We start from the raw sequence: 25,324 nt of genomic DNA, 5'->3' as shown, positions 1-25,324 counted from the left end.
ACGTGCTCTGCAGTCCTGATTCGCCATATTACTGCGGTGTTCCACTGCCCCTGTACCTCCTGGAGCCCTGCCAGGACCCCGTGGAGAGGCCAGTGTAGCCCAACCCAATAATGCAGACACTGCAGTTTTATATTACAGCAAGGAGGTTTTCCCTGAATTAAGCAATATGTTTGTCAGTGAGGGCCCGACCTGTGAGATCATCTCCAACCCTGAACTCTCCCCTCACTATTACACAGAGCCCGGGAGAGACTCCGGTCAGCTCTACCAGTAAAGGGCTTTTTTTTATTTTCCTGAAAGTCAACAGCATTGTACACTGGAAAGACAAAAAGCTCAGCACGTTGTTTTAATTAAAAAATACAAGTGTAAACAAAGCCATAATTTATGAACTTGTTCTACAGGTTAGTTTCAGATACCAAAAGAGAGCAGGCCGGCTTTCATCTCTGAAAGAAACTCGGTGTGACAGCACAGTCCAGAGAAATATCCCAGAAGTTCTTGAGCATCTCTGGGTATCTGGTGCTGGTCTGAGATCTGAGGACTGGTGCTGCCTCAGGGTCTGTCTTGTCCTCATGGTGCTCAGTGTGGACAGGTCTTCAGATGACCCACTTCTCCGTGCGTGCCTCCACGTCCTTCACCAGCCCCGCCCCCATGACCCGGAAGTCCTCCAGGATGGCTTCCACATTGGGCACAGTGTGAGCTTCCCCTCCCACCACCTCCACGCGGCGCGCGCTCGTCAGGGAGGTCTGAGACAGAAAACCAGACATCAGCACCGACGGGGTACTTATTCAGAAAAATAAACACAAACACGTTAGTCACTGCAGGTCACTCACTCAGTTCCAGGGTGTGACAGTCGGTGTGCACATCAGTTGTTAAATCTATACAGGCCACTATGTGAGTCATGGCCGTTCAGTATGTAAAGAAATCTCTCTGTATATTAGATTCTGGAAAACTACCTTTTGGCTCTTATTCTGCCAGCATTCATTAACCTTATGAAGAGATAACTGTTGAGGAAGGTTGTTCCATGAAAGGACTGTAGCAATCCCACTCCTACCACCAGTGACCACCAAAAACACAGCCTCAAAGATGTACAAATAATTTCAATTGGGACAGTTTCTCCAGTATTCACTGATTGTATTAAATGAGCTTTCAGGTGGGTTGTGGTGTATTTAAGGGCGTGTTACTGGGAGAGATAAAGAGAGTAGTCAGGTGGGGTGAATTAGGGCAGTAGTAACTACAGTAGTAAGTGTAGTGAAGCAGATGATGGTAGTCCCCCCACCTCTCAAGATGCTACTGTTCATATTAAGAAGTGCTTTAGTTTTATTTTGAGCAGACTGGCTTGTTTTTGTTTGAACACCTTTAAAACTAAAACCCTAAACCTTCTGGACCTTATTTTCTCATGAAGAATTTGGATGGAGTGTGAAAATAAATCTGAGCTGAGTGAGTCTTTCAAAAAACATAAAATTCATTCCAGAAAAGCAGGTAATATTGCACAGATGTTCTTAGGACAGATGTTTCTGCACAGTAATAATTTATACACTACCCGCTGTGTTGTTTTTATTTCATTTATGAGTTGTATGATCCATTTCTTCCTAAATCATTACTAAAGGCCAACAGAGACTGAAAACTCAGCTACTTTAAGGAAGATAAAACTATCTACAAATCATTCATTGAAAGTGTCTTAACAAACTGCTTCTCCTGTTGGTTTGGCAACATCAGTACCGGCAATTGTAACGGGCTCAGGAAATCTTTCACTCCCACTGCAATCACACTCTTAAACAAAGCAATGTAACCACCTTGTCTCTTGTTTCTTTTCTCCTGTTACACTTCTGTATTCTCTTCCCTTTTGATGATGTGTATTTGTCATTGTGTTGTGTTTGACTGTGCCATAAAACAAATTTCCACTAGGGGTCAATAAAGCTTGAATTGGGAAAAAAAAGTGAATTAACATTCAGTACACAACAGCTTTTAAAGAGGTTTCTGATCGAATACATAGTCAAAACGCGTCTGTTCTTCCCTTTTCTTACCAGGACAGTGAAATGTCTCTGAAGTGCCAGTTCTCATGGTTGGTCAAGTCAGTCTGTGCGTCTAACTCATTTTACCCTGATTCTTACAGCACGTGACACTCTTACTGGAGCCACCTGCTGTGTCTGGCACATGTTATTAGAGGCCGTGTGTAAATGAAGCTGATGAGAACACTTTGACCTCGCTGTGTCCAGTAGCTGCAGTGCCCAGTGGTGTAAGTGCCCATGGGCAGGCCGTGTGCTCCCAGCATGCCGCGCTCTCACCTTGAAGGGCTGAGGTGCGAAAGCCTGGGGTTTCCACAGCACCGCGATCACCGTGCCACCGTAGGGGTCACACAAGAACAAGGCCAACTCCCCAAAGGCATCCTGGGAAAAGAGAAACGGCAGCACTGGGGTTAGCGCATCCCATGTCCCCGCAGACTCGGACAGGAGACGGAAAATATTCTGGAAGGAGTTCAAAGAGGAGTGTCAAGAATGAGTGAAGGGCAGGCCCTACACACACACACAGGAGTCCAAGACAGCTCCACCCAATTTCGCCTGGAAGACAAGAGATTTGCTGGAGGTCTGATTCAGGTATGCACATCCCTGCAGGAGGCCCACTACTTTAAAGGCTCAGCAAGAAAACTGCGACCACAAGGCATGAGTGGAATCTGAGAGCCAGTGTGCCGCCTACAGGTAGGAATAGTTGGCACTCCTTCACTCAAACAGCGGCGTGTATTTGGAGCAAACTGCCCGCGAGCATAATAACAGTTAGAGAGCCTGGGATGGGACAAACTGTCAGGAGTGAAGACTGGAGACTCCATATTAATAATAATAATAATAATAATTGCTTACACTTATATAGCGCTTTTCTGGACACTCCACTCAAAGCGCTTAACAGGTAATGGGGTCTCCCCTCCACCACCACCAATGTGCAGCCCCACCTGGATGATGCGACGGCAGCCATAGTGCGCCAGAACGCTCACCACACATCAGCTCTCAGTGGGGAGGAGAGCAGAGAGTAATGAAACCAATTCATAGATGGGGGTTATTAGGAGGCCATGATTGGTAAGGGCCAATGGGAAATTTGGCCAGGATGCCGGGGTTACACCCCTACTCTTTGCGAGAAACGCCCTGGGATTTTTAATGACCACAGAGAGTCAGGACCTCGGTTTTACGCCTCATCCGAAGGACGGCACCTGTTTACAGTACAGTGTCCCCATCACTATACTGGGGCATTAGGACCCACGTGGACCACAGGGTGAGCGCCCCCTGCTGGCCCCACTAACACCTCTTCCAGCAGCAACCTTAGTTTTTCCCAGGAGGTCTCCCCTCCAGGGACTGACCAGGCTCACACCTGCTGAGCTTCAGTGGGTTGCCAGCTGTGAGCTGCAGGGTGATATGGCTGCTGATAATTGACAAGACCTGACGTTTGGGGATCAACAGGCTAACAACAAGGCCACGAGGAAAGGAGTACTGAAAGCACTGGGTCATCCCTGCTGCGTCAGAACCTTTCAGGCGGTGTGAAAGCTGAACCACGGGCTCCATGAACTGCTACTGCAAAGTTCAGAGGCTTACGGAGACCACTGTTATTTTTAATCAAATGTGACTTCCACCTGTTCGGTTATTGTCTTTTTGGTCATTATTGTTTTTACTTTTCCACAGAGCGCCGTGGGGCCATTCCTAAGAGCTGCCTCCCGTGACAGGCCCGAGGAGGGAGAGATTGAGAAGCCAGGCAGCTGCTCGTATGGTGCAGTTTCCTGCTGTGGTCCGCGTCCCCACAGCTCCTCCACACACCCGGGCAACAGTGACAGATTTTACACAACCCTTCCACGGGCCGAGATCCTCTGCTTCCCCACAAGGCTCGGCAAGTCAGAGAGGGCAGATGCGTTTTCCCATAAACCCGGTTACCTCTGGAGGCACAGGAGAAACATACCGTTTATTTTGGCCATGCTTGTACTCATGGAAGTTGTTTTGAATCGCACTTTGAATCCCTCTTTTCCGCAGAGGGCTCAAACTAAAATATCATAAATTGGCAATGGGCTGGGCCCGAGTTCACACCTCCCGGCATTGTGCTGCTACACATTAAAAATTCACAGGCGCAGCAGAAGAGCATGATTGTCGTGATTTTTAGTCTAATAGCCCCTCATCTTCCACAGTGTTTCAGTGAGAGTGAAAAGCCTTCTAGTGCAGGATTTAAGATTGGTCTTAAAATGCATCAACTGCAGGATAACCAAAATTGCTCTGCATTACTGGAGGATGGTTCCTAACCGCCAGGTGCTGCTGTGTTAATAACTGTACTTCATTATTTTTGAAGGTGATCTTATTAGGGTGGCTTGATAAGGACCTTAAGGCTTCAGACCGGAAACCAGGCCAGTCATGTCATGTCATCTGACACTGCTGCTGTCTATGTGGAGCCCAGCTTTTCTCTTTTACTGGTAGAGAGTGGAATGCCTTCACTCATCACAACATACAAGTGAGAGCAGGAACTGGGAAACCCTCCTTCCTCACTGCTTCACCCGTTTCACTGTGAAGTGGGGCTGCCGGTGTATAACGGCTACTTCATGGTTGTTTTCCAGATGCGGCGAGTTTTCCAAATCCTTAAGGGTCGCCGAATGAATGAATGAATGCCTTTTGCACATATATCTCACCACAGAATGAAAGAGATACCCTTGAAAATGGCCCTGAACAAAATGTAGGAAAAATACCATTAAAAAAAACTAAAATCTATCAATCTGTGACTAAACAATGTGACAGAGAAGACTAGATGAATTACTGGATTCGCCCAACAAACACGCAATTGCAAGAAAACGCCACTGGCTGTGCTTGGGGAAGTAGTTAAAGACAAGGAAGAGCTGGTGAATTCTGACCACAGGGGTACAAGCAGGATCAGAGCCCACCCTCTCCAGTGCAAAAAGCAGCTGAATTTATTTAAAAAAAAAAACAAATTCCTCCCACTCAGGCAAAGATGACTATCTCTACAAAGCATAGCAATTCGTAGAAAACCCAGATTCCATGAGCCAGGTAATGTCAGCTATGTGATTCTGCCTGAATCAATCCCTCTTTTATTAAAGTTGTTTCATAATAAAATGTAAAAAAAATAGCTGTGTTTTTTCTTGACATTCTTTCTGCATGAAACCCAGTGTTTTGTAACTTCCCTCGCGTACACACACATTTTCTGCCCCACGCGCCCAAGACGCGGGCATGATATTCACGCCAAAACCATAGAAGTACCCTGGGAGAACCCCACCCAGAGCCCAGGGTTCAAACTGAAGGCCTGCCACTTGCCTGGGGAAGTAAAAACCGGTGACGGACAACTGCGTCCAACATACCATGAGACAAGATGATTGCATATATTGCAATATATACTGCCAATACTGTAACGTGTATTTTACCACCATGTTTGAGAGTTACAAACCGAAATACTCCACTTGCGCTGAGGCAGACCACAGACTGTCAGTGAACACAAAGGTCAAAGAGGAAGGACATGAAAGCAGTTAGTACAGCAGAACACACTGCTAGGAGCTCATGCTAGAGAGGGGACATTTAACAGGAAACTGCAGCACTATCTTCATATTTTGGGGTTAGAAAATTGGTAGGGATGACTTCATTTCAACCCACATTGAAAGTGAAATATAGACAATTTCCAGGTGTGTACAACAAACTATTGCAGTCACTGTCTGCGATTTAGAACGAGGCAACAAAACGTCCAATGAGGCGAAGCGGCCCTGTTTCATGGTACACTAGCAGGCTGGGGAATACATCTCTTATAATCCAATAGAAATATTGCTCTTGACCTCCAGACGGTTTTGCCAACAAATACTATTAATTGTTAAAACTCTGCAAGCAGATCACGGTTCTTTTCTGTGAAATGCCAGCTGCACAACCTGTACTCCTTCTCTTGTACATCATATTACATCAGTCACTACAGTGACTAGTGAGCAGGAAGGGCAGCATCACGCCGCAATTCGCATGAACTCTCGCTCTCGCCCGAGTCCAGACCTGGGATTTGCGACAACATGGAGATCACACTGCACTTTCACACAAAGTCCACGATTTGCTTGTGCTTATTTTGAAATTCGTCGAATTCTGCGATACCGTCAATTCATTTTTTTTTAGGACCGGGATTTAATGACCGATCTGAGAAATTAGGACTGCAGCTCCCCTTTTAACGGGTAATTATATCTCCTCCAAATCAGACGTGACAACTCACACCAGGTCCTGAATTTGCCATCAGATGTGAAAATAAGACTAAGAAACTGGCCATAGACTTCCCCGACAGGCTCTGCCACACCTGCAGGGAAGTGTCTGCTTACCCTGAGCTCCGCCAGGTATCGGTCTACGGGGTTGAAGTCTACGACGGGCAGCGCCGGGCCAGTGGGCGCAGAGGCGGGCAGGGTGCCCCGGCTGTAGATGGGGTGGGGGGTGTCGATGGCCTGGCCGTGAGCGGGCACCTGCCTCGGGATCAGGTGGATCAGGACGTCGTACGCCTCCAGAGGGGGGCGGAAAGCCACCTGCGGAGAGGAGCAGGGGTGGGATTCAGGCCCGAGGGGGGGACAAGAGTGGTCAAGCACGGCCGCGGAAGAGGAAGAGCGCTAAAGGCATCGGAGAGATGTTTTTCCCCCCAAAACAGAAAAAGAACGGCCCTGCCCGAGGGACAGAGAGCAGAGCAACCGCATCCGCAAAGCACAGACCGGCCACCTTCCCGAACTGGATTGAACTCGTCCTCTTCTCTGAAACAGATTCTCCAGATAAACAATCACTAGTGCCAGCAGCACGGGTAGTTTCATTCTTTGTCTTTCTGCTCGTTTCTTAACGCTGCCATTCAGGTAATGCTGTAAATGGCCATGCCAAGGGGGCAACTCCTATCTAAATCTGCACCAGGCAGCTGGAGGGTGAAACTGACAGAGATCAGGGGGGAGAAAGTGAGCATGAGAGAGGAGGGGACAGAGAGCAGCAGACATTTTCACTGATCACTGTCTCCACATCACAGAGTCCATGATTACTGAACTCCACCCCCACCGCTGGCTCACAATGACGTTGTTGCATGTTATTTAACTTGTTGTTGCTGCTGCTCTGTGTTTATGTTTTTGGTGTTTCCTTAATGTCTTTGTATGGGAGGATACATGCAAATGATCATTTCATTGCACTTGTGCACATGACAATAAACTGAACATCATTCGGCAGAGACAGGCACACTCAGGGACACCCCAGCCTGTGCCTACCTTGACATCCTGTGGCTGAGTAGGGTCCATCAACTGTGTCTCGAGGACCCTCAGGCTCTCCGCGGCCACCAATATCAGGTGCTGCAGGACCTGGGCAGACAGGAAGATGGTTTACTGCATGGCTATATCTCTCTTGGAGGCACATAAAAACATGCAGACAACAGTTTGTCTCAGGAGGAGAGGCAGCGGTTACCTGTACAGAAGGGCCCTCCTTGGTCCAGACAGACAGGTTCTTGTCTTTGGGCGTGGCGATGAACATGACAGGCAGAGAGGAGCGAGATGCAATGAAGTCGTTTTTAATCTGCGTGAAATCGGCATCTGTTTAGGAAATAGAGGTGCAAAGGGCGTCAGTGCCCGAGCACTGTCATAATTCTTAAGACTAAGCATGGGGAATAATCCACCTTTTCAGGCGGGAATCAGAGCAGTCACAAAAGAGGAGAGGAGGCTACTCAGCCTGTCAAATGCGTTTGGTTGTTATGCTACAGGCCCACAGCCGGTCCTGGTTGTACTGGAATAACGCAGGTTTTAACTCCTTTCCCCCAAAGCTGCCCGTCTTTGGGAGCTTAGATAAAACTGAAGTGAGCATGGGTAGAATATGAAAACCACACAGAGGTCCTGAGATGCAATTAAACAAGGGCTCTGAGGTTAAGAGGCAGCAGTTCCTCAGACAAGAACTTCAGATCCTCAGTGATCGGACACAACAGGAGGCTCGTCAGCTGAACTAGCTCACTTGACAGCTGGTATTTAACTGACTCAAGAATCTCGCCCATCCAAGTCTGGAGGGATCTAGAAACTGGGCTGCAGTATCATGCCTTTGTCGTTCACAGAAGTCATGTAACAACGTTCTAAAAGCACCCGATCTGAACATCCGCATCTGACCCTGCGTGCAAGTTTCATGCTTCCAGTTACAATTTTCCCCGGTTTACACTTTTCAACAGCCTTCACAAATGGTAGTCAAATCTCAGTGCACTCGTCTCTGCTCAAGGTGGAAGGGATTAGTTTCCTTTAACCTGTGTATGACATGCCTTTCAGACCACAATTAGACCACAACACACGCTGGGCTACACAGCCAGGTATGCCGTTTCATTGCCCCATCACATGGTCCAAGGACAAAACCTGCAGTCGTCTACACCCCATCTACTCCTGCATCAACCCTGCCATCTACTGGATATACACAATGCATGATCCAGCTACGTCCATGCAGTTATTTACTATTTACTATATCCAGGTGCTGGGCCTGATCTGAAAAAATGTCATATTTGCAGCTGTTACAAGTTGTGCTGCTCCCCTATCTGCATGCAGATGTGCTAAAGGATTGCAGTATAAATTGTTCACCTAAATCAGGAACACAAGTGTGCCCAAAAGAGACAGCTGTGGCACTCTCCAAGAAAGCATAAAGAGCTTTACTGGTGGTTACAGCACCAAGACCTGCTTCAGCTCAGGGACAGGCTTCACTACTTACAGGTGCCTTCTGTGAGCGTTTACAGGTTAGCGCATTTAAATTGTTGTTCCCAACAGTTTTCAATCTTTGATGTGAACACTACCAAAAGCTCCAGGTAAACACAGATATTGTAGCATTTGCTCTTCTCCTATCAAATGATACCACTGCTTGTTCAAAGAATTTATCATGACCCATGAGATCTGTGGGAACGCTGCCCTTGAAGCTGAGCGCACACTTGCGCTGGTTCCAAGCCATGCTCCTTCATAGAGTGCTTTTTTACTTTTCTTAGGGGATCCATTACACCAGAAACATTCCAATTTGATCATTTCTACACTGAGTTTGCTCTGTGCCACCAGCGACCGTATCTACGTGAACCTAGTCTACCTCTAAGGACTCTGAAATTCTGCCTCACTGATAAGAAACTGGAAAGCAGAGCACTGGGTGGGCTCTGCCTCACAACGTAACGCACCACTTCAAAAGACAGTATGAGGCCATTTACAAGAAGGGCCAGAGCCGACTTAACTTCTTGAGGAGGCTCAGGTCCTTCAATGTGTGCAGTAAGATGTTCCATATGTTCCATTAGTCGGCTGTGGCGATCGCCATTTTCTAAGTGGTAGCGTGCTGGTGGCTCTGGGATTAGAGCAGGGGATGCTAACAGGATGAACAAGCTCATCAGAAGAGCAAGCTCTGTCATTGGGTCTGACCTGGACCCCCTGGAGGTAGTTGCTGAGAGGAGAATGGTGTCCGAATTAATCATGGACCATGTCTCCCACCCCCTCTGTGACATGCTTTTGAGAATGAAGAGCATGTTCAGCAATAGACTGATCCAATCATGGTGCGACAGGGAGGTCATTCTTGCCTTCTGCCATAAGACTGTACAACGCATCCACTGTGTGTCAGGGCAGGGGCAGCACTGACATTGACATGTTGGAATAGACATTAAACTCTGTTTCTGTTCTGTTTTTTGTATATTCTGTACTGTGAGCAACTTGTTTTTAGTGCACACTGACTGTACCGACGGTATTGTATGTATTGTACTGTTGCATTACTTCGTTACACTGTGTTGTGTTGACTGTGCTAAGCTGCTTTTGCACTGCAGTTTCCGTCACGGGATCAATTAAGTATCTATGTTGTTATCACAAACCCTCAGTTGGCCTCTCTGCTCTTTCTTTCTCTGTCCTTACGTGGCTGGAAAGACAGAATCAATACATGTACATTCCCTTGTGTCTTGTGGACACTATGACAGTCTGGATTTTATGTGCAATGGAAGCTGAAGTCACCCATCATTATGGTCTATCCCTTGCGACTTTATCAAATTTTTCCAAGATTGCTCCTGCTGGTACCTGCATTACAAGGCATGGCAGCACGCATCTGTACACCTCTGCCTAAAGCCCGCTTTACAGAGCTCTTTCTGGAATGCTGTGTCCCTTGCCTGAGCCCAGCCCAGAGAGGCCACACAAAGAGAGCCTGGTGTGGCCAAGCAAGACCATGGGTATCATGGGTAGTGACTGGCTGGCTAAAATGTTTAAAAAACAGAAAGAATGTGCTGAGTCTAAATCTTAAGATTCATCTTAATGTCTGTCTGTTCCTAGCTATATAATTATTTAGACAACTGGTACTGACACCTTTTAGCTAGGATGTCCCTGCAGCTGTAGGGCACTATCCCCCTGGAGCTCTGCGCCACTCAGAAAGCCTCCCACTGCCCTCTCCGCCCTGTCCTCTGTGGCTTTCCCTGCGCTGCCTCAAGCTGCTGACGCCCGAGTCAGGCCAGCGCCCGCCACGCGCTCACCTGTGAGCTCTCCGTTGAGGTTGACAACCAGGGGGCTGTTCTTCCAGTCGAAGGTGGACAGCATGTACAGGAAGCGAAGGAAGCCCACCTGCGGGGAGCTGGGGGATGAAAGACATGCGGGAGAGGCTGTCAGAGAGGCTGAGAGCCCCGCGGAGCCGGAGCGAGCGAGCGAGAGGCGGAGAGAGAAGCCGAGCCAGAGGGATTGAGAGCCAAGTGCAGAGAGGGAAAGGGAGGGCCGGGCAGAGGAGCCCAGGTTAGACGGCGGAGAGACGGCGATTCTGGTGTGACGGCAGTGAGAAGGAAGGAGGGGAGGCGGCTAAGGAGGAGAAGCTGCGGGCGGGCGGCGCAGGAGAGACGGAGAAAGGGAAAGTGTTACCCAGGAGGCGTGTGGGGCGCAGGCCGCAGGAAGACGGAGGCCACCAGCAGGTCGGCCGCGTCCTCACTGAGCTCCCCGAGGAAGAGCTGGGCTCCCAGCCAGCGCTTCGCCAGCCGACACGCCGCGCCGAACGCCAGGTGCTGCTGCTGGAGGCTGACAGGACAGGCAGCGGAGGAGGAGGAGGAGGAGGAGGAGGAGGAGAGTTAGCGGCCAGGCCCCAGGCAGGGAGGTCGGCTGCCACCCTTGTGGGGGACAGGCTGAACCGGGACGATTCCGGACAGCCGGTCGGGCCAACCGAGCACGATCCCAGCACGATCCCCAGCGAGCTCAGGGAGAGCGTGCCAACGCCACACAAGCTGAGGCAGCAGTGGGGACTGCTACACCACTGTACCCCGACTTCAGGCTATCAGTTTCTCTCTCTACTCTCCCTCTTCCCTGCATTCCTGAAAGGATGAACCCAAAACCGGCACATCCCGATTTGGACGTGCAGACAGAGTGCAGTAAAATATTCCTCTAGTACACCTACTGGAGAACAGCTTGTTCTGTTCCAGTTTTTAAAAACTGCAGGTTCTTATATTAATTGTTCTTCTTTCACAATGTTTGATATCTTCCCCCAAAGAAAGAGCAAAGAGTAAAAGAGTAATTCTTAAGAACATGTTACTACAAGTTTTTTTAATTACCAAGCGTTTTTTGCTTTCTGCAATTTCTATACACAGCAAATTTGACATCGCTTTCTGGCCAGAGCCTCCCACAATCCCAGAGGCCTTCCTATCAATCCCACAATTCCACAGGAAGACTGAGCTCCTACAGTCGTGCTCCTGTCTCTGACAAGCCCAGCTGTCAGACCCTTTGGAAACTGGACGTCCTGCAGGCTCTGTGACCAGAGGAGCAGTGCTGTCGCTCAGTGACGTCCCGCACACTCCTGACGAGGCCCAGGTGTCTCCTCATAACTGAGACAGGATATGTCTCACCCGTGCAGCGTGCCGGTCAGGTAGGGCCGGTGCAGCGTCTCCAGCTCCAGACGCTGGGCCTCCGCGTTGTCACGGTAACGCAGCATCCCCTCGGGGCTGACCGTCTCCCTCAGGACCTGCGGCTCCCTGTGGTACGCCACCTGCACCCGGAACACCAGCCCGTCCTGAAAGACACACGGCCCAGCCCGTCCAGAGTCAGTGTAGCTCAGGGATTTCCAGTGCAGCCCAGGGCAGTGCAGGGCAGTGCAGGGCAGTCAAAAGCTGTCCAGAGAAGGCCATAGCAGCGCAGCCCGGTGCTGTCCAGCGCAGCCCAGTGCAGTCTAGGGCTGTCCAGAGCAGCACAGAGCAGCACAGTCAAGGGCTGTCAAGGGCTGTCAAGGGCTGTCAAGGGCAGCGCAGAGCAGTGCAGTCTAGGGCTGTCAAGTGCAGCACAGAGCAGCACAGTCAAGGGCAGTCAAGGGCAGTCAAGGGCAGTCAAGGGCAGTCAAGGGCAGTCAAGGGCAGTCAAGGGCAGTCAAGGGCAGTCAAGGGCAGTCAAGGGCAGTCAAGGGCAGTCCAGTCAACCTGCATTCGAGGCATCTGAGCACAAACAGGGCAGAGATAAAGGCCCTTTAACCCACCTACTTCTAACCTATTAATGGAACTGCTGTTTTGTACATTGCTAATAAATTTGATTTCGGAGATGAGGATGCGATATGTATATTTAAGCATTCTGGCTGCCAAAAATCTAGATTCTCTCCTCAATATGCCACAGCAGGAACGGAAAGATGAAATCGGCGATATCAATACCAGGCTGCTGCGTCAAATCCCAGAGTTTTAGTACTAACCTTCCCACACGAACCAGAGGGCGTACCTTGTAGACGTCGAGGTGGGTGGGCGAGGGCTGGCAGGGGAGCTGGTGCTGGGCCCTCAGCAGCGCTGCCAGCTGGACGTGGAAGGCCGCCTTGATGTGGCGAATGGCCAGGGCCTCCTGCGGCCACTTCCCACTGCCCTCCATGTGACAGACCACTGCAACACAGGGGCGAGGGGCTGCCAGTGAGAACACCTGCCACACACTGCGCGACCACTGGAGGACGCCAATCTGTATATACCTTTGCTCATTTTGCACATATTTGATCGTCTTACAGTGACTATTAGCATATTTTGCACACACCTTACTCTATTTTGTATTGCTGTACTTATTTTATTTTAATTTTTAGTCTATTCTGATGTCTGTTTTTGCTCGTCTTGGGCTGGGCTGCTGCAACACCTCAATTTCTCTTTGGGATCAATACAGTCTTATTGATCCCAATCCATCTCTCCCGACAGAGCGGCAGCTCAGAGCTCCCAAGCGGCCGACCTGAAGAGCGTGCTCAGGCGAGCTGTGGGCACCAGCGCCGAGCCCCTCGCCCGCCCTGCGTGGAGACCCCCAGCTCCCGTCTTCAAACGGAGCCTCAACATAGACTTAACAAAATGAGGAATTCTCTTACCCCACGCTCAATAAAAAGTACTCAATCGGCTCGCTATAAAGTAGAACCGGTTGCTGGCCAGGTGCTTTCAGGGGATTATGTGCGAACGCGAAGGGGTGATGGGTAATTATATATGATGTAGGCTTTGCGTAACTGTGAGAAGAGTACATTTACAGAGTTCTGGTGCAGGATTATTGTAGGACAGGTCTCTTCTGAATCCACAGGGAAACACAATTCAGGGGACAACAGTGGAGACTACGAAGTCGTGTGCTTAACGCTGAGACCAGGAGGCAGTTCTTTAACAAAGAGCTGAACTATTTTAACATTTAACAGATCACTGAAAGTGTTTTAACATACTCAACACCTGTTGGATAGGCAACATGAGTACTACAATTTGTAATTGGATGGGAAAAGAAAATGAAGATAACCAGCATAGTCACTAAGGTAAATCGGAGTAGCCTAAAAGCCCCTACAAACAGGGGGTTGTAAAGAAGGTGAACTGCATTATGGGATATGTGGCACACCCCCTCCACTGTGAACTCACAGCCCTCCTATCTGGGAGACACCTGTGTCCCCAGGTGTAATGGCAATTCAATTCAAACAGCTTTATGGGCACGACAGATGAATTACAGTGTTGCCAAAGCGGTAACAATTAACAAGACATTTACAGAAATCTTTCATCCTCTCTGCAATCTCGCTCTCGAGCACTGAAGAGTAACACTCTTATCCCAGACCTGCAAAGCATATATAAAAAAAATTTAATTCGCACTTCCTAATTTATCGAAAACAGTGATCGCACAGGGCTGGAGCCCACATCGTCACGGTCATGGTGGACAAACTGGCAGAGACCGTGTTTAGAAAAAGAGGGTGTACCTTTGATGGGCATGATGTGCACAGGACAGGGCTTGCTTGCGAGTGGGATGAGGGCATTGGTCTTCTTCTGTCTCTCGAAAAAAGAGTAGTCCACTTTGACAGGCAGGGCTGGGAATACCTGGAGTGCGCCGAACGTGACAAGGGTCAAAGGTCAGAGGTCACACAGGTTGGTCATGGTGCAGAGGCAAGGCAGAGCTCAGATAAGAGATGCAGAAAGGAACATGCTCTAGAAGCCCTTGTCTTCAACATCACACACTGGCACAACTACAGTTTTAAACCCCACCACTACCACATAAGACAAGAAGGACAGTGGTCATTCAGACAGGACTGAACCAGAACAATATGCATCATGATGTTTTAAACATAGCGTGGGACATAGGACTTTGACCTGAATCTGAATGTAGCCTAGAGTGAACAAGCAGAGTGCAGACACAATGTGGAAAAGTACAGTATACAGATACAGCGTGGACAGTGCATACTGACCGTGTGGAGTCCTCAAGTTCAAACAGCACAGACAGTGTGGACAGAACAGAAAGAGGGATTATGTGGACAGGGGAGTCCAGCGCAGTGTGTTCAGTCAGTACTTACAGCGTGAGGACAGCACAGACAATGTGGTCAGTCTAGAATGAGGGATAGTGTGGACAATACAGACAGTGCGGTCAGTATAGAGAGAGGGACAGCGTGGACAGTGTGGTCAGTATGGAAAGAGAGCAGTGTGGACAGTGTGGTATGTATATAGAGAGGTACAGTGTGGTCAGTATAGAGAGAGGGCAGTGCGAACAGTGCAGTCAGTATAGCGAGAGGGACAGTGTGATCAGAAAATAGAGAGGGCAGTGTGGACGGTGTGGTCAGTATAGAGAGAGGGACAGCGTGGACAATGCGGTCAGTATAGAGAGAGGGACAGCGTGGACAGTGCGGTCAGTACAGAGAGAGGGCAGCGTGGACAGTGTGATCAGAAAAGAGAGAGGGCAGTGTGGACGGTGTGGTCAGTATAGAGAGAGGGACAGCGTGGACAGTGCGGTCAGTATAGAGAGAGGGACAGCGTGGACAGTGCGGTCAGTATAGAGAGAGGGACAGCGTGGACAGTGTGGTCAGTACAGAGAGAGGGCAGCGTGGACAGTGTGATCAGAAAAGAGAGGGGGCAGTGTGGACAGTGCGGTCAGTATAGAGAGAGGGCAGTGTGGACAGTGCGGTCAGTATAGAGAGGGACAGCGCTGACAGCGACCTGTGTGCATCGGAGGGCAGGGTGGGCTCCCTGGACTGCAGTCACGGACAGCGGCAAATCCTCCAGCCTCCACAGCTTCCGGCTGAGATCGTCAAAGGACTGGACCACACGCAGACTGTCCTCCTCACCGGTCATGCAGGGCTGACACACAGACAGGAGTCCCCACACGCTTTATCTAGATACCGTCTTTAAACTTACTGTAAAACACTGAGAACAAGGCCATTAAAAACTAGTTCTGTTAACTAGGATCAGGTTCTTGAGACCGGGAAGTCCTAACAGTAACAAAAAGGCCTGAGCCCCACACCTGACCCCACTGCCTGAACCTCATTCCTTACACCACACTGACCTCTAGTGGACTCCAGCTGCACGACGGGCAAAATGAATATTCGCTGGGCTGTTTGCAGTTTTCTGCCTGCAAACCTACCGGCACTGTGTGGTTATTCTCATATCCTAAATCACACTAGTTTACACTTTATTATCAGTGTGTACCAAGAATGCAGACTCCTTAAACTTCCAGCTGTATGACAAATGAGTCTTCAAACTGAAAACCATACAAGGTGAAAATCATTCACTGAAAGAATAAGCTCTTAAGGAGGCACAGGTCCCATCAGAGATACAGAATAATTAAGCAGGGAGAAGGGAGACTCAGCATAGAAAGACTTTCAAATCAAAAGTAAAATCCCAACATTATAAGGATCAATCTAATGGCTAGGAATCACTGTCTTGAAATGACTGAACTGTACAATGACTCACATCACAGCACAGACTGCAGTGCACAGCAGAGCATAAGAGTAATGAGACAATACAGTACAGCACCTGTAAATGCTACTCTAGCAGATTATATCGGATGTACCCCACCACCCTAAAATTGTCTCAGTTGCTGACAGAAGCCCTCACTCCTCCTCACTCACTCCTCAAAGGCTACACATATTCTCCCTGGGCTTCCCTGAACTGGAGTCTCTGCCACAAGCACATTTCAGCCTCACACAGAGGGCAGCGCAAGCCACACGGGACTCAAAAGCGTACCCTTACCTCACGTCCCACTTTGATGACCTCATCGACCAGCCCTCCGACATAGCGCACACAGGATTCTGGGATATCGGCATGGCTGGAGAAGAGAACGAAAGTCAGCAGAGTCATTAGGGCCCCACCCTCGGGGGAGCCAGCGTCACACAGCAAGCGTCCACACTGGACGCACTGCCTCTCGCTCGCACGCCGACAGCGCCCCCTGCCCGACGGACTCACAGCTGCAGCAGGTACGCTACGATGTCTCTGGGGACCAGCCGCTTCTCGTAGGCAGAGGTGCCGCCCCACAGCACGGCCTCGCAGATGGCGCCGTCCTGGAACCTGCGCAGCTCAGCGCGGTCTCCCCACAGCTGGCGGAACTCCACTGCCTGCGCAGGAGAGACGGACACGCCGTGAGCCTCCTGTCCTCGGGGGGGGCGAGGAGACCAGGGCACCGTCGCCCTGGCCAGATCCCCACCGCCGCGATGACGCACGACGCCGTTCTCTTTCGCTGAACTGGAAACACTTAAAATTTGGAATCGAATGCCATAGGAGTCAGAGGCGCATCAAGTATTCAATTTAACACCTGCTGGAAGTATCGAATTTTCACCCTAAAGTGACATTTTGAAGGTAACAAAAATTGCTGAAAGGCAGCTGTCTTCTTCATGTGGAGCCCATGGAAAGGAAGGAGTTGAAAGTCTTGGTTTCACTCTCCACTGTCAGGACCCGTGACCCCACTAGGGCACGGAGATGCGGTTCCTGGGGCCTCCTGCCAGTGCCTACTGCCGAGATCCCACTGCTCTCCGTGCTGCCCCCTGGTGGTGGGAAGACCTACCTGCCACTGTCGGACCAGGACCAATAGCTCAATCACCGTGTTCTGGATGAAACCTCAAAGCATCTCTTCTTATTATAAGTAGCAATATTTTCATCTCTCCGAGATACACCTGGCCCCACAGGCCCATGAGTGACCCTCACTTACTGCCCGTATTGTACTACTTCCGCCTGTCGAATAGCACTGCCAAACACCTCGGCACTCAATTAACGCTGCACTTGCTGCTCTCTGTGGGTTTATTGTGCTGCTGTGATCTGCACCCTCTGCGTCTTGAATGGAAGGGACTGCAAGTCATCCCGGATAAAAGACCTGGCCAAACGAGTACGTGCGACAGGACGGCCAGTACCTGGGGGCTGTCGGCAGCAGGCCCTCTCTCCAGCACGGCAGCGTTGAGCTCGGGGTTCAGCAGGAGGCCGAAGGACAGCGCAGGCTGGTCCTTGTGCTTCGGAGGGTCGCAGTCCACGGGCCACTGCCAAAGCCACACACACAGGGTCAGGACAACGAGGCACACAGGACAAGATTCACCGCTTGCAGTCCTGCCTGGTGCAGCAGCCATGTCACCCTGCAGCTCCCCAGCTGCCAGCCCACTGGAGCTCAGCAGGTGTGAGCCTGGTCAGTACCTGGATGGGAGACCTCCTGGGAAAAACTAAGGCTGCTGCTGGAAGAGGTGTTAGTGGGGTCAGCTGGGGGCGCTCACCCTGCGGTCCATGTGGGTCCTAATGCCCCAGTGTAGTGATGGGGACACTATACTGTAAACAGGCGCCGTCCTTCGGATGAGACGTAAAACCGAGGTCCTGACTCTCTGTGGTCATTAAAAATCCCAGGGTGTTTCTCGAAAAGAGTAGGGGTGTAACCCCGGTGTCCTGGCCAAATTTCCCCCTGGCCTTTTCCGGTCATGGCCTCCTAATAATCCCCATCTCTGAACAGGCCTCATCGCTCTGTGTGTGGCGAGTGTACTGGCACTGCATCACCCAGGTGGGGCTACACACTGGTGGTGGTGGAGGGGAGTCCCCATTACCTGTCCAGAAAAGCGCTATATAAAAGTATCAAGAATTAATTACAGCGGTGATCCCACATCACCGCAAAATAAAATTAACCTTCCAGCACCTTCCCTCACAGCTATGGACCCCAGAGCTCTTCACAGTCGAGGGTGCAGTACAGAGGACTGCAGGCAGGCCATGGGCTCGAACCCCTTCAGAAACCGAGCACAACTCTAGACCCTTCTGCTGAGGGGTCTAGCCTGCCAACAACGACAACCTTTGCCTGACAAAGACTTGTTCACTGTTCACTGCCTCTGCTGTTTATCCAACCCAAAGCTGGTTGCTATAGCAAAAAAAAAACACACAACAGCATTAAGGCATGTTTTGTTACAGGCCAGGTCATCTGGATTGAAAAACAGGAGCACAAAGTTTGAAAAAGAAAGAAGATTAGGCCAACCTCGCTAATTTTGTTCTTATCAGCAAATTAATCCTATTAACAATAGTATCAATTTCAATGACATGGCTGGGTAGCTTGTCTTAGGCACCCATAACTCATAGTGTAAAACAGTGCCTCCTGCTCTGTTTTAATGCATTTCTCTGTAGTGCTACCTGCTTCACCCTGATGGGTGAATCTGTGAAGTCTTTTGTGTAGACTTTATGAATGGCTACTTGAATGTGCTCCTGTTATAATCTATCTTAAAAATGCAGTTTTACAGCCTGTCACTTTACGATATTCCTTTGATCCTGAGAATGGGGACTGATAAGACAGACACTACCAAAATACACAGGAGCACCCTGAAGGCTTCCAAGGATTCTCACAGGAAGGAAGAAGAAACGGCGTGGGTCAGAGGAGCTCTCGACAGCTTACCTCAGGGGCTGGAGGCAGCGAGTGGGTCAGCAGGCGGATCCTTTCTCCCAGCCCTCGTTGCAGGAGGGACAGAATGAAGGGTAGCGCAGTGATGACATAGTTCCCACTGTGGTCCATGAGCTCAGCGAGCAGGTCCAGCTTCTTACAGGCTGACTGCAGCTTCACCAGCTCACACAGCCTGAGGGGCAGGGAGGACAGAGAGGTCAAACAAACAGGAGGTGACAGAAGACAGGATAAAGATGGAGAGCGAGGAAAGAAAGAGGAGAGCAGGCCGAGAGGGAGGGAAGGAATGAGGATCAGGGAGGAACGGACAGCAGGGGAACAGAGGACAGATCAATGGCAAATAGAAGAAAAAAAGAGAAAAATGAAGACGGAACTAAAACAGAGCAGGGAAAGGATGACAAAGGAGGAAATGGAGCATCTTCAGCCTGTAACCAGCTCTAGGTTGTGACTAAGGAGTGTGGAGAAGTGTAATAATCTTCACACTTATATAGCGCTTTTCTAGACACTCCACTCAAAGGGCTTTACAGGTAAAGGGGATCCCCACCACCAACACCAGTGTGCTGCCCCACCTGGATGATGCAATAGCACCAGTACAGTCCCCACACACACCAGCTCTCAGTGGGGAGGTGAACAGAGTGATGAAGCCAGTTCAGAGAGGGGGATCAGTAGGAGGCCATGATTGGTAAGGGCCAGGGGGAGATATAGCCAGGACACCAAAGTGACCACCCTTATGTATCTCAATATATGTCTCTATACCGAGACTGAGGGAGTTGAGAGTGGAGGTGCAGAGAAGCGAGGTCTGGAGAGTGATGTGCACAGGAGTGGAGACTGAGCTCGGTACTGACTGGAAGACGTGATCGTAGCTCCTGAGCAGGGGCTTAGGGGTCATCAGCAGGGCCTGGAAGCTGTCCAGTGTCGGGTCATCCCAAAACTGCAGAGACAGAGCTGCCTCCTGCTGCACCTGGACACAGAGGGAGCAACAGTCACACAGCGCACCTCAACCCATCCCACATGAGTCCAGGCCCAGCCGAGACCAGTCCATCCTGCCCGATTGGGTCCCACCCAGGGGAACCCAGCTCTGCGAAGTCCTGCCCAGCGCAGCTCGGCCCATCCAGATCAGTCCCGAGCCTCACCTGTCTGTAGGTGCTGGCTGTCATGTCCGCACAGAGGTTGAGGTGTCCTGAGGGATCCACAAACACCACCTGGAAAACGCTGTGGAACTCCGGGAGAGACGGCTGAGAGGAAATTGGGGGGAACGGGGGATGACAGAGTTGGGAAGAGTGGAAAGGAGAGAGGAGAGAGCACAAGATCAAATGAACACTGTGTACACCCTGTGCTGTACAGGCACTGTACTGCTAATGTACAGACCTCACCTGTTTCTTTGTCATTCCTGTTTTTTCACATTTACAATATGTATTCCTGTGTATTTTGGATAAGGATATTTCTGGATAAGGAACGTCTGCTAAGCAAATTGATAAAAAAAATAAATAATGTGGGACCATGAGACAAATAAGAGTATCCAAAGGGTTGGGGATCACTGGGGTATGTTGGGTTATCAAGCTTTGAACTATACGCATGTAAAAGATATAGCAGCATCTCAAAACCAAACAGCAGCAGCTCCTTTCCACCTTGATTAGCTGTCCACCTCCATGAACCACTAGCTCGCACGCTGCAACTCTACAGTAACTCTGCAATCAGACACCAACCTCCTCCTTTCTCCAATTAACGCCTGCTAGCCTAACAATGAACATGGGTCACAGACACGCATGGAAACACCAGGCCCCTCCTACTTGTTCAGGTCCAGCCAATCACAGATGTGCTTGAGACTACGTGGACCCGAAACAAGCACAGGTCTGTAACCTCGACCACACCAGACTGACACAATCCTGATCGAGACTTTACTGGTAAGACAAACACTGTATTCACGCATAAACATACTGCCATCCATGGGTTTCTGGATGGGTTAGCGATTATGTCCCTTCCTCCTACACACATCATCCGCCAGCAGTTCATGTTTTGATGACAATGTGGGACTCTGGTATGTATTTATGTCGTCTCAGTGACTCCCTTGTCACAATCACAAAAACTACCCCACTCTAGACTGGATTTCTACTCCCTGCCCCACTGAAACTGCCTGGCTCCCCCACCGAAAACATCCCGTCTGCTAGCGAAGCCGCAGATTCTCTTACCGCTGTGGGGTCCGAGCCCTTCGCCAGACTGATCCCATTCTCCGTCAGGTCTGTAGAGGCTGGAGAAGAGGAACGGGAGCAAAAATGGAATCACCGCGTTCATTCCGAAGCTTTTGGTTGGGGCTGGTCCGAGAAGCCCAGTTCACTTTTCATTCCCGGAGCACCCATTTAGAAACGTCCTGCGCCCGCCCGCGCCCAGCACTTACCCAGGAAGTGCAGCACGTTCCTCAGCACCTGGTAGGCGCTCATCATGCTGTTGATCCTGTGAGCGGAGAGGAGATAGGCCACCAGCATGGAGCCCAGGAACCCACTGAAACAGCCATAGCCCTGGGGAAGGGAGAGAAGACAGCCGGAGTCACGGACACAGACGAGGCTGTCCGCACGGACTGGCCAGCCCTCTCTGGACAGCACCGCGGGCCGGATCCAGACAGGCAGTCAGGCTGTACCTGGTCCAGCTGCCTCTGCCTCAGCCACACTTTGAGAAGCGCCACGCTGTCGGGGAAGGCTGGGCACTGGGCGGCCACGGCCGACAGGAACTGCAGGTGTGCCAGGGGCAGCAGGTCTCCCAGCAGGCTGCTGTTGTAGTGGGGAGTGGCCGGCTCGCCGCCACCTGGATGGAGGCAAGGCCAACAGTCAAGAGGGGGCCTGCGTCAGAGAACTGAGAGAACGCGTTTGGCACGTCAAGTACAAGACCTCCGCCCAGACTGCGGCCCCTCTCAGGCCATGGAGATGTAAGCAGAGTGCTGTGAAGCAGCCAGGCCCACTGGACCAAAATGACAAGGGCTGATCACAGCAACAGAACACCAAGCACAAAAGAGAGCAGACACAAACACAATCTGCCTCTGGTGGTTTCTCCTTGAGTGTCATACGGGGCGTTTCACTAACACGTGTGCTGAAGACTGCCATTTAAGAGAAGGCACAAAAGAAAGGAGGCCACTTTGCCCATATAATTTATTTGGTATTTAGCAGTTGATCCAGGGATCTCATGTAGTCATTTCTTGAGAGCAGGGTATCGGCTTTCACTACTACTATATAGCTTCTTCCCACAGCCATCGGGGAAATGAAGTTCTTGGTTTTAAAGGTTTTGTGTCCTCTGGTTTGTATTTCATTTTTAATTCTAAAAATGTGCCCTGGGCGGACGCTGCTAGTGCCTTTGAGGAGACTGAATACCTGTATCCGGACCCCTCTGTTCAAGACTAAAAAAGTTCAGTTCCTTCAGCACGTCAGTGGAGGACATCCCCTTCAGCACCAGAATGGTTGCTTTTCTGATTCCAATATCTTTTCTATAACGTGGTAACAAACTATACACACAATTACCTAATTCAGGTAATTATCTATTTTAGAATTAAATACAATTAACCAATTGCACTATAATTTATACCACAGTCATAGCAACACTCTGGGAAGACTATCTGGGAATCATATCACTTTATTGTTGCTTTCACAATGCTTTAATATCTTATTATTATGTTCAATACCTTAGATCTTAGATCTCCCATCGTACACAGACAGGAGCTGTCTGACCGCGAATACTACAACTCTCTCCCCCGGGTCCAAGACTGATCCCACGCCTCCCTCCTCCCTCCCCCGGGTCGGAGTGCAGCCTTACCAGCCAGCTCGGAGCTCTGCTCAGTGTACCAGTGAGTACGAACGTTGTTCTTCTGGGGGTGGAGACGGCTGGGCTTGAAGAATCCTGGGGGGGGCAGGGCATGGACGCGCAGTGTCACTCTGCCATCGTCCTTACCTGGAATAACACCAGGCACACATCAGCACCCCGACCAATGTCACAGCAGACACCCTGCCCCTGTCCAGCCTCCATCGCGCGGTACCTGGAGGTGTGAGCAGCAGCAGGGGGCGGAGGCGGTTGCCATGGAGACAGGAGAAGCGCAGGGAGCCAATGGCAGGGCGAGAAGTCAGGTGGTGAGCCAACCCAGCCAGGTACAGAGCCCGCTTCCTGGGATACCGCTGGTTTAGGTTATCCTTCTGTTGGAGGATCTCCTGGGGTGGAAGTGTGGAAGGAGAGGGTTAATACAGAAGCCCAGATGGAGAGACTGGACACACGGAAAATTGGAGAAGAGAGGGAAAGGGTGGAGAAGACAGAAGGAAGAGAGGGGGTAAGAAAGGCAGGCAGATGGAGAGAGAAGGAGAGGGGACAGGGGACTGAGAGGGAGAACACGCTGAAGGGGAAGAGCCATCAGCACACAGTCCAGGAACGACACTGAGGACACACCCCCTCCTCAGACTCACCGGGGGCATCGTGACAGCCAGGTCCACTGTGGCATGCGGCTTGGTGCAGGTGCGCAGAGGGTAGCTACCCACCAGGCTGACGGAAGCCGGGGGCGCCATGCGGAAACGACCCTTCACAGCCTGGGGTACCTGGAGAAACGGCACCTTGACCCCGCCGGGCAGCCAGGACTGGTCACACAGCTGGACAAGCCAGAGGCACACACAGACACAAAGGTTGAGGAGATGGACAAAGGCAGACAGGGAGGTGGTTAAGGAACCTCAAGTGATTCATAATCTCCTGTGTGCTTGACAGTTGTCTCCCCTAAGCCCTGCTCAGCCTGGTTACACCCGAATTACACTGCAGCCTCTAAAGGATTGTGAGCATCCTTTGACATACCAGCTTACTCTCAAACACATCAAGAAAGTGTAATGCAAAAACACTGAAATGTAATACCTTTTCTTTTGACTCTGATACCACCCAGAGTAACACTCAGAGACTTCTAAAACAATTTTCTAGGAAACTAATGCTTTCTACCATTTTCTCCCCTACGCATGCAAAAACCCTATTCTAATAAAATGAGTAAAAGCAGGTCAAAAACATTTCTATTATGAGTTATAAAACAAGCGGCTTAAACAGAGATATGCACGACAAGACAACACGGTGCACAACACAGAACAGGACCAAACACCGAATCTGGTGGAAGGGACCTGCGCCCATGCAGAGCCCGATGCAGACGCTCATGCAGTACATGGATATTTATGTTACAGGTGCAGAAGGACAAAAAGGACACTTTCACTACCTGTAAAACTGCTCATTTTAAAGTGGCAGAACATCGAAGTGCATGTATCACCTTCAATATCACCCGTATGCTTCTTATTTTAACAGCCATAATAATCAGTAATAGGTTTATTCCATGCTGAAAAAAAGAAGAAAGAGAACACAACGTTTCGGCCGTGGAGCCTTCTTCAGGTGTGAAGAAGACTCCACGGCCGAAACGTTGTGTTCTCTTTCTTCTTTTTTTCAGCATGGAATAAACCTATTACTTGTTCCTTTGCAGCCTACGCATGCTGACGCAGCTACCCACCTGAACTACTACCGCCATAATAATCAGTTCTCTTTCTCATAATTATGGCTTCCATCAAGGCTGTTACTCTTAATCTTCACATATGTGCCCCCCCCCCCCGCCCCGGGTCCAGTGCTGACCTCAGCGTCCGAGGTTCGAGGGACGGTCTCCAGCAGCGCGGTCACCTCCTTGACGAACGAGTCGATGAGCCTGCGGCGCCGCTCGGAGAGGACCACCTCCTTCAGCAGCTCCTCCATCTGAGGACGAGAGCGTCGTACTCAGCACGCCTGCGCGCACCCCCGCGCCCCCAGTTGGGCCCGGCCCCGACCCCCTGCCAAACCAGGCCCCACAGACTCTTCGCTCCTGACCTACCCTTCCCAGCAAACATCTGTCCAGTATGGCCACCTGGATTTCATAATAACTCTCTTCACACTTATTTAGCGCCTTTCTGGACACTCCACTCAAAGCACTTTACAGGTAATGGGGATCCCCTGCGCCACCACCAGTGTGCAGCCCCACCTGGATTGCGACAGCAGCCATAGTGTGCAACTATGCTCCCCACACACCAGCTCTCAGTGGGGAGGAGAGCAGAGTGAAGAAGCCAATTCGTAGATGGGGATTATTAGGAGGCCATGATTGGTAAAGGACGGGGGGAAATTTGGCCAGGACACCTGGCTAACACCCCTACTCTTTTCGGGGATAAATGCCCTGGGATTTTCTATAACATCAGAGAGTCAGGACCTCAGTTTTATGTCTCATCCGAAGGATGGCGCCTTTATAAAGTAAAGTGTCCCCGTCACTCTACTGGGGCA

The 25,324-nt window shown here is 50.4% G+C and overlaps 1 protein-coding gene across 1 annotated transcript in view; it reads right to left on the bottom strand.

Annotated features, from left to right (window-relative positions):
* Positions 1 to 324: 324 nt before the first annotated feature.
* Positions 325 to 25,324, bottom strand: part of nol6 (nucleolar protein 6 (RNA-associated)) — a 28,132-nt gene continuing 3,132 nt past the window's right edge. Inside the window, exons 3-26 of the mRNA XM_088630561.1 lie at positions 24,653 to 24,769; positions 23,470 to 23,649; positions 23,052 to 23,220; positions 22,832 to 22,966; positions 21,669 to 21,832; positions 21,429 to 21,549; positions 21,223 to 21,281; positions 20,167 to 20,268; positions 19,879 to 19,994; positions 19,031 to 19,208; positions 17,529 to 17,651; positions 16,591 to 16,739; positions 16,378 to 16,453; positions 15,346 to 15,486; positions 14,121 to 14,238; positions 12,653 to 12,807; positions 11,800 to 11,963; positions 10,829 to 10,981; positions 10,453 to 10,550; positions 7,416 to 7,540; positions 7,223 to 7,312; positions 6,314 to 6,511; positions 2,283 to 2,384; positions 325 to 740 (exon numbers count right to left, since the gene is read on the bottom strand). Of these exons, the coding sequence (XP_088486687.1) occupies positions 591 to 740; positions 2,283 to 2,384; positions 6,314 to 6,511; positions 7,223 to 7,312; positions 7,416 to 7,540; positions 10,453 to 10,550; positions 10,829 to 10,981; positions 11,800 to 11,963; positions 12,653 to 12,807; positions 14,121 to 14,238; positions 15,346 to 15,486; positions 16,378 to 16,453; positions 16,591 to 16,739; positions 17,529 to 17,651; positions 19,031 to 19,208; positions 19,879 to 19,994; positions 20,167 to 20,268; positions 21,223 to 21,281; positions 21,429 to 21,549; positions 21,669 to 21,832; positions 22,832 to 22,966; positions 23,052 to 23,220; positions 23,470 to 23,649; positions 24,653 to 24,769 (3,183 nt within the window). The 3' untranslated portion in view covers positions 325 to 590. The remainder of the gene's footprint in view (positions 741 to 2,282; positions 2,385 to 6,313; positions 6,512 to 7,222; positions 7,313 to 7,415; positions 7,541 to 10,452; positions 10,551 to 10,828; positions 10,982 to 11,799; positions 11,964 to 12,652; positions 12,808 to 14,120; positions 14,239 to 15,345; positions 15,487 to 16,377; positions 16,454 to 16,590; positions 16,740 to 17,528; positions 17,652 to 19,030; positions 19,209 to 19,878; positions 19,995 to 20,166; positions 20,269 to 21,222; positions 21,282 to 21,428; positions 21,550 to 21,668; positions 21,833 to 22,831; positions 22,967 to 23,051; positions 23,221 to 23,469; positions 23,650 to 24,652; positions 24,770 to 25,324) is intronic.

Source organism: Lepisosteus platostomus, chromosome 4, assembly GCF_059453375.1.
Source record: "Lepisosteus platostomus isolate fLepPlt1 chromosome 4, fLepPlt1.hap1, whole genome shotgun sequence".
Lineage (NCBI taxonomy): Eukaryota > Metazoa > Chordata > Actinopteri > Semionotiformes > Lepisosteidae > Lepisosteus > Lepisosteus platostomus.
Note: the sequence above shows the minus strand (reverse complement) of the source record. Positions and strands in the feature narration are given on the sequence as shown.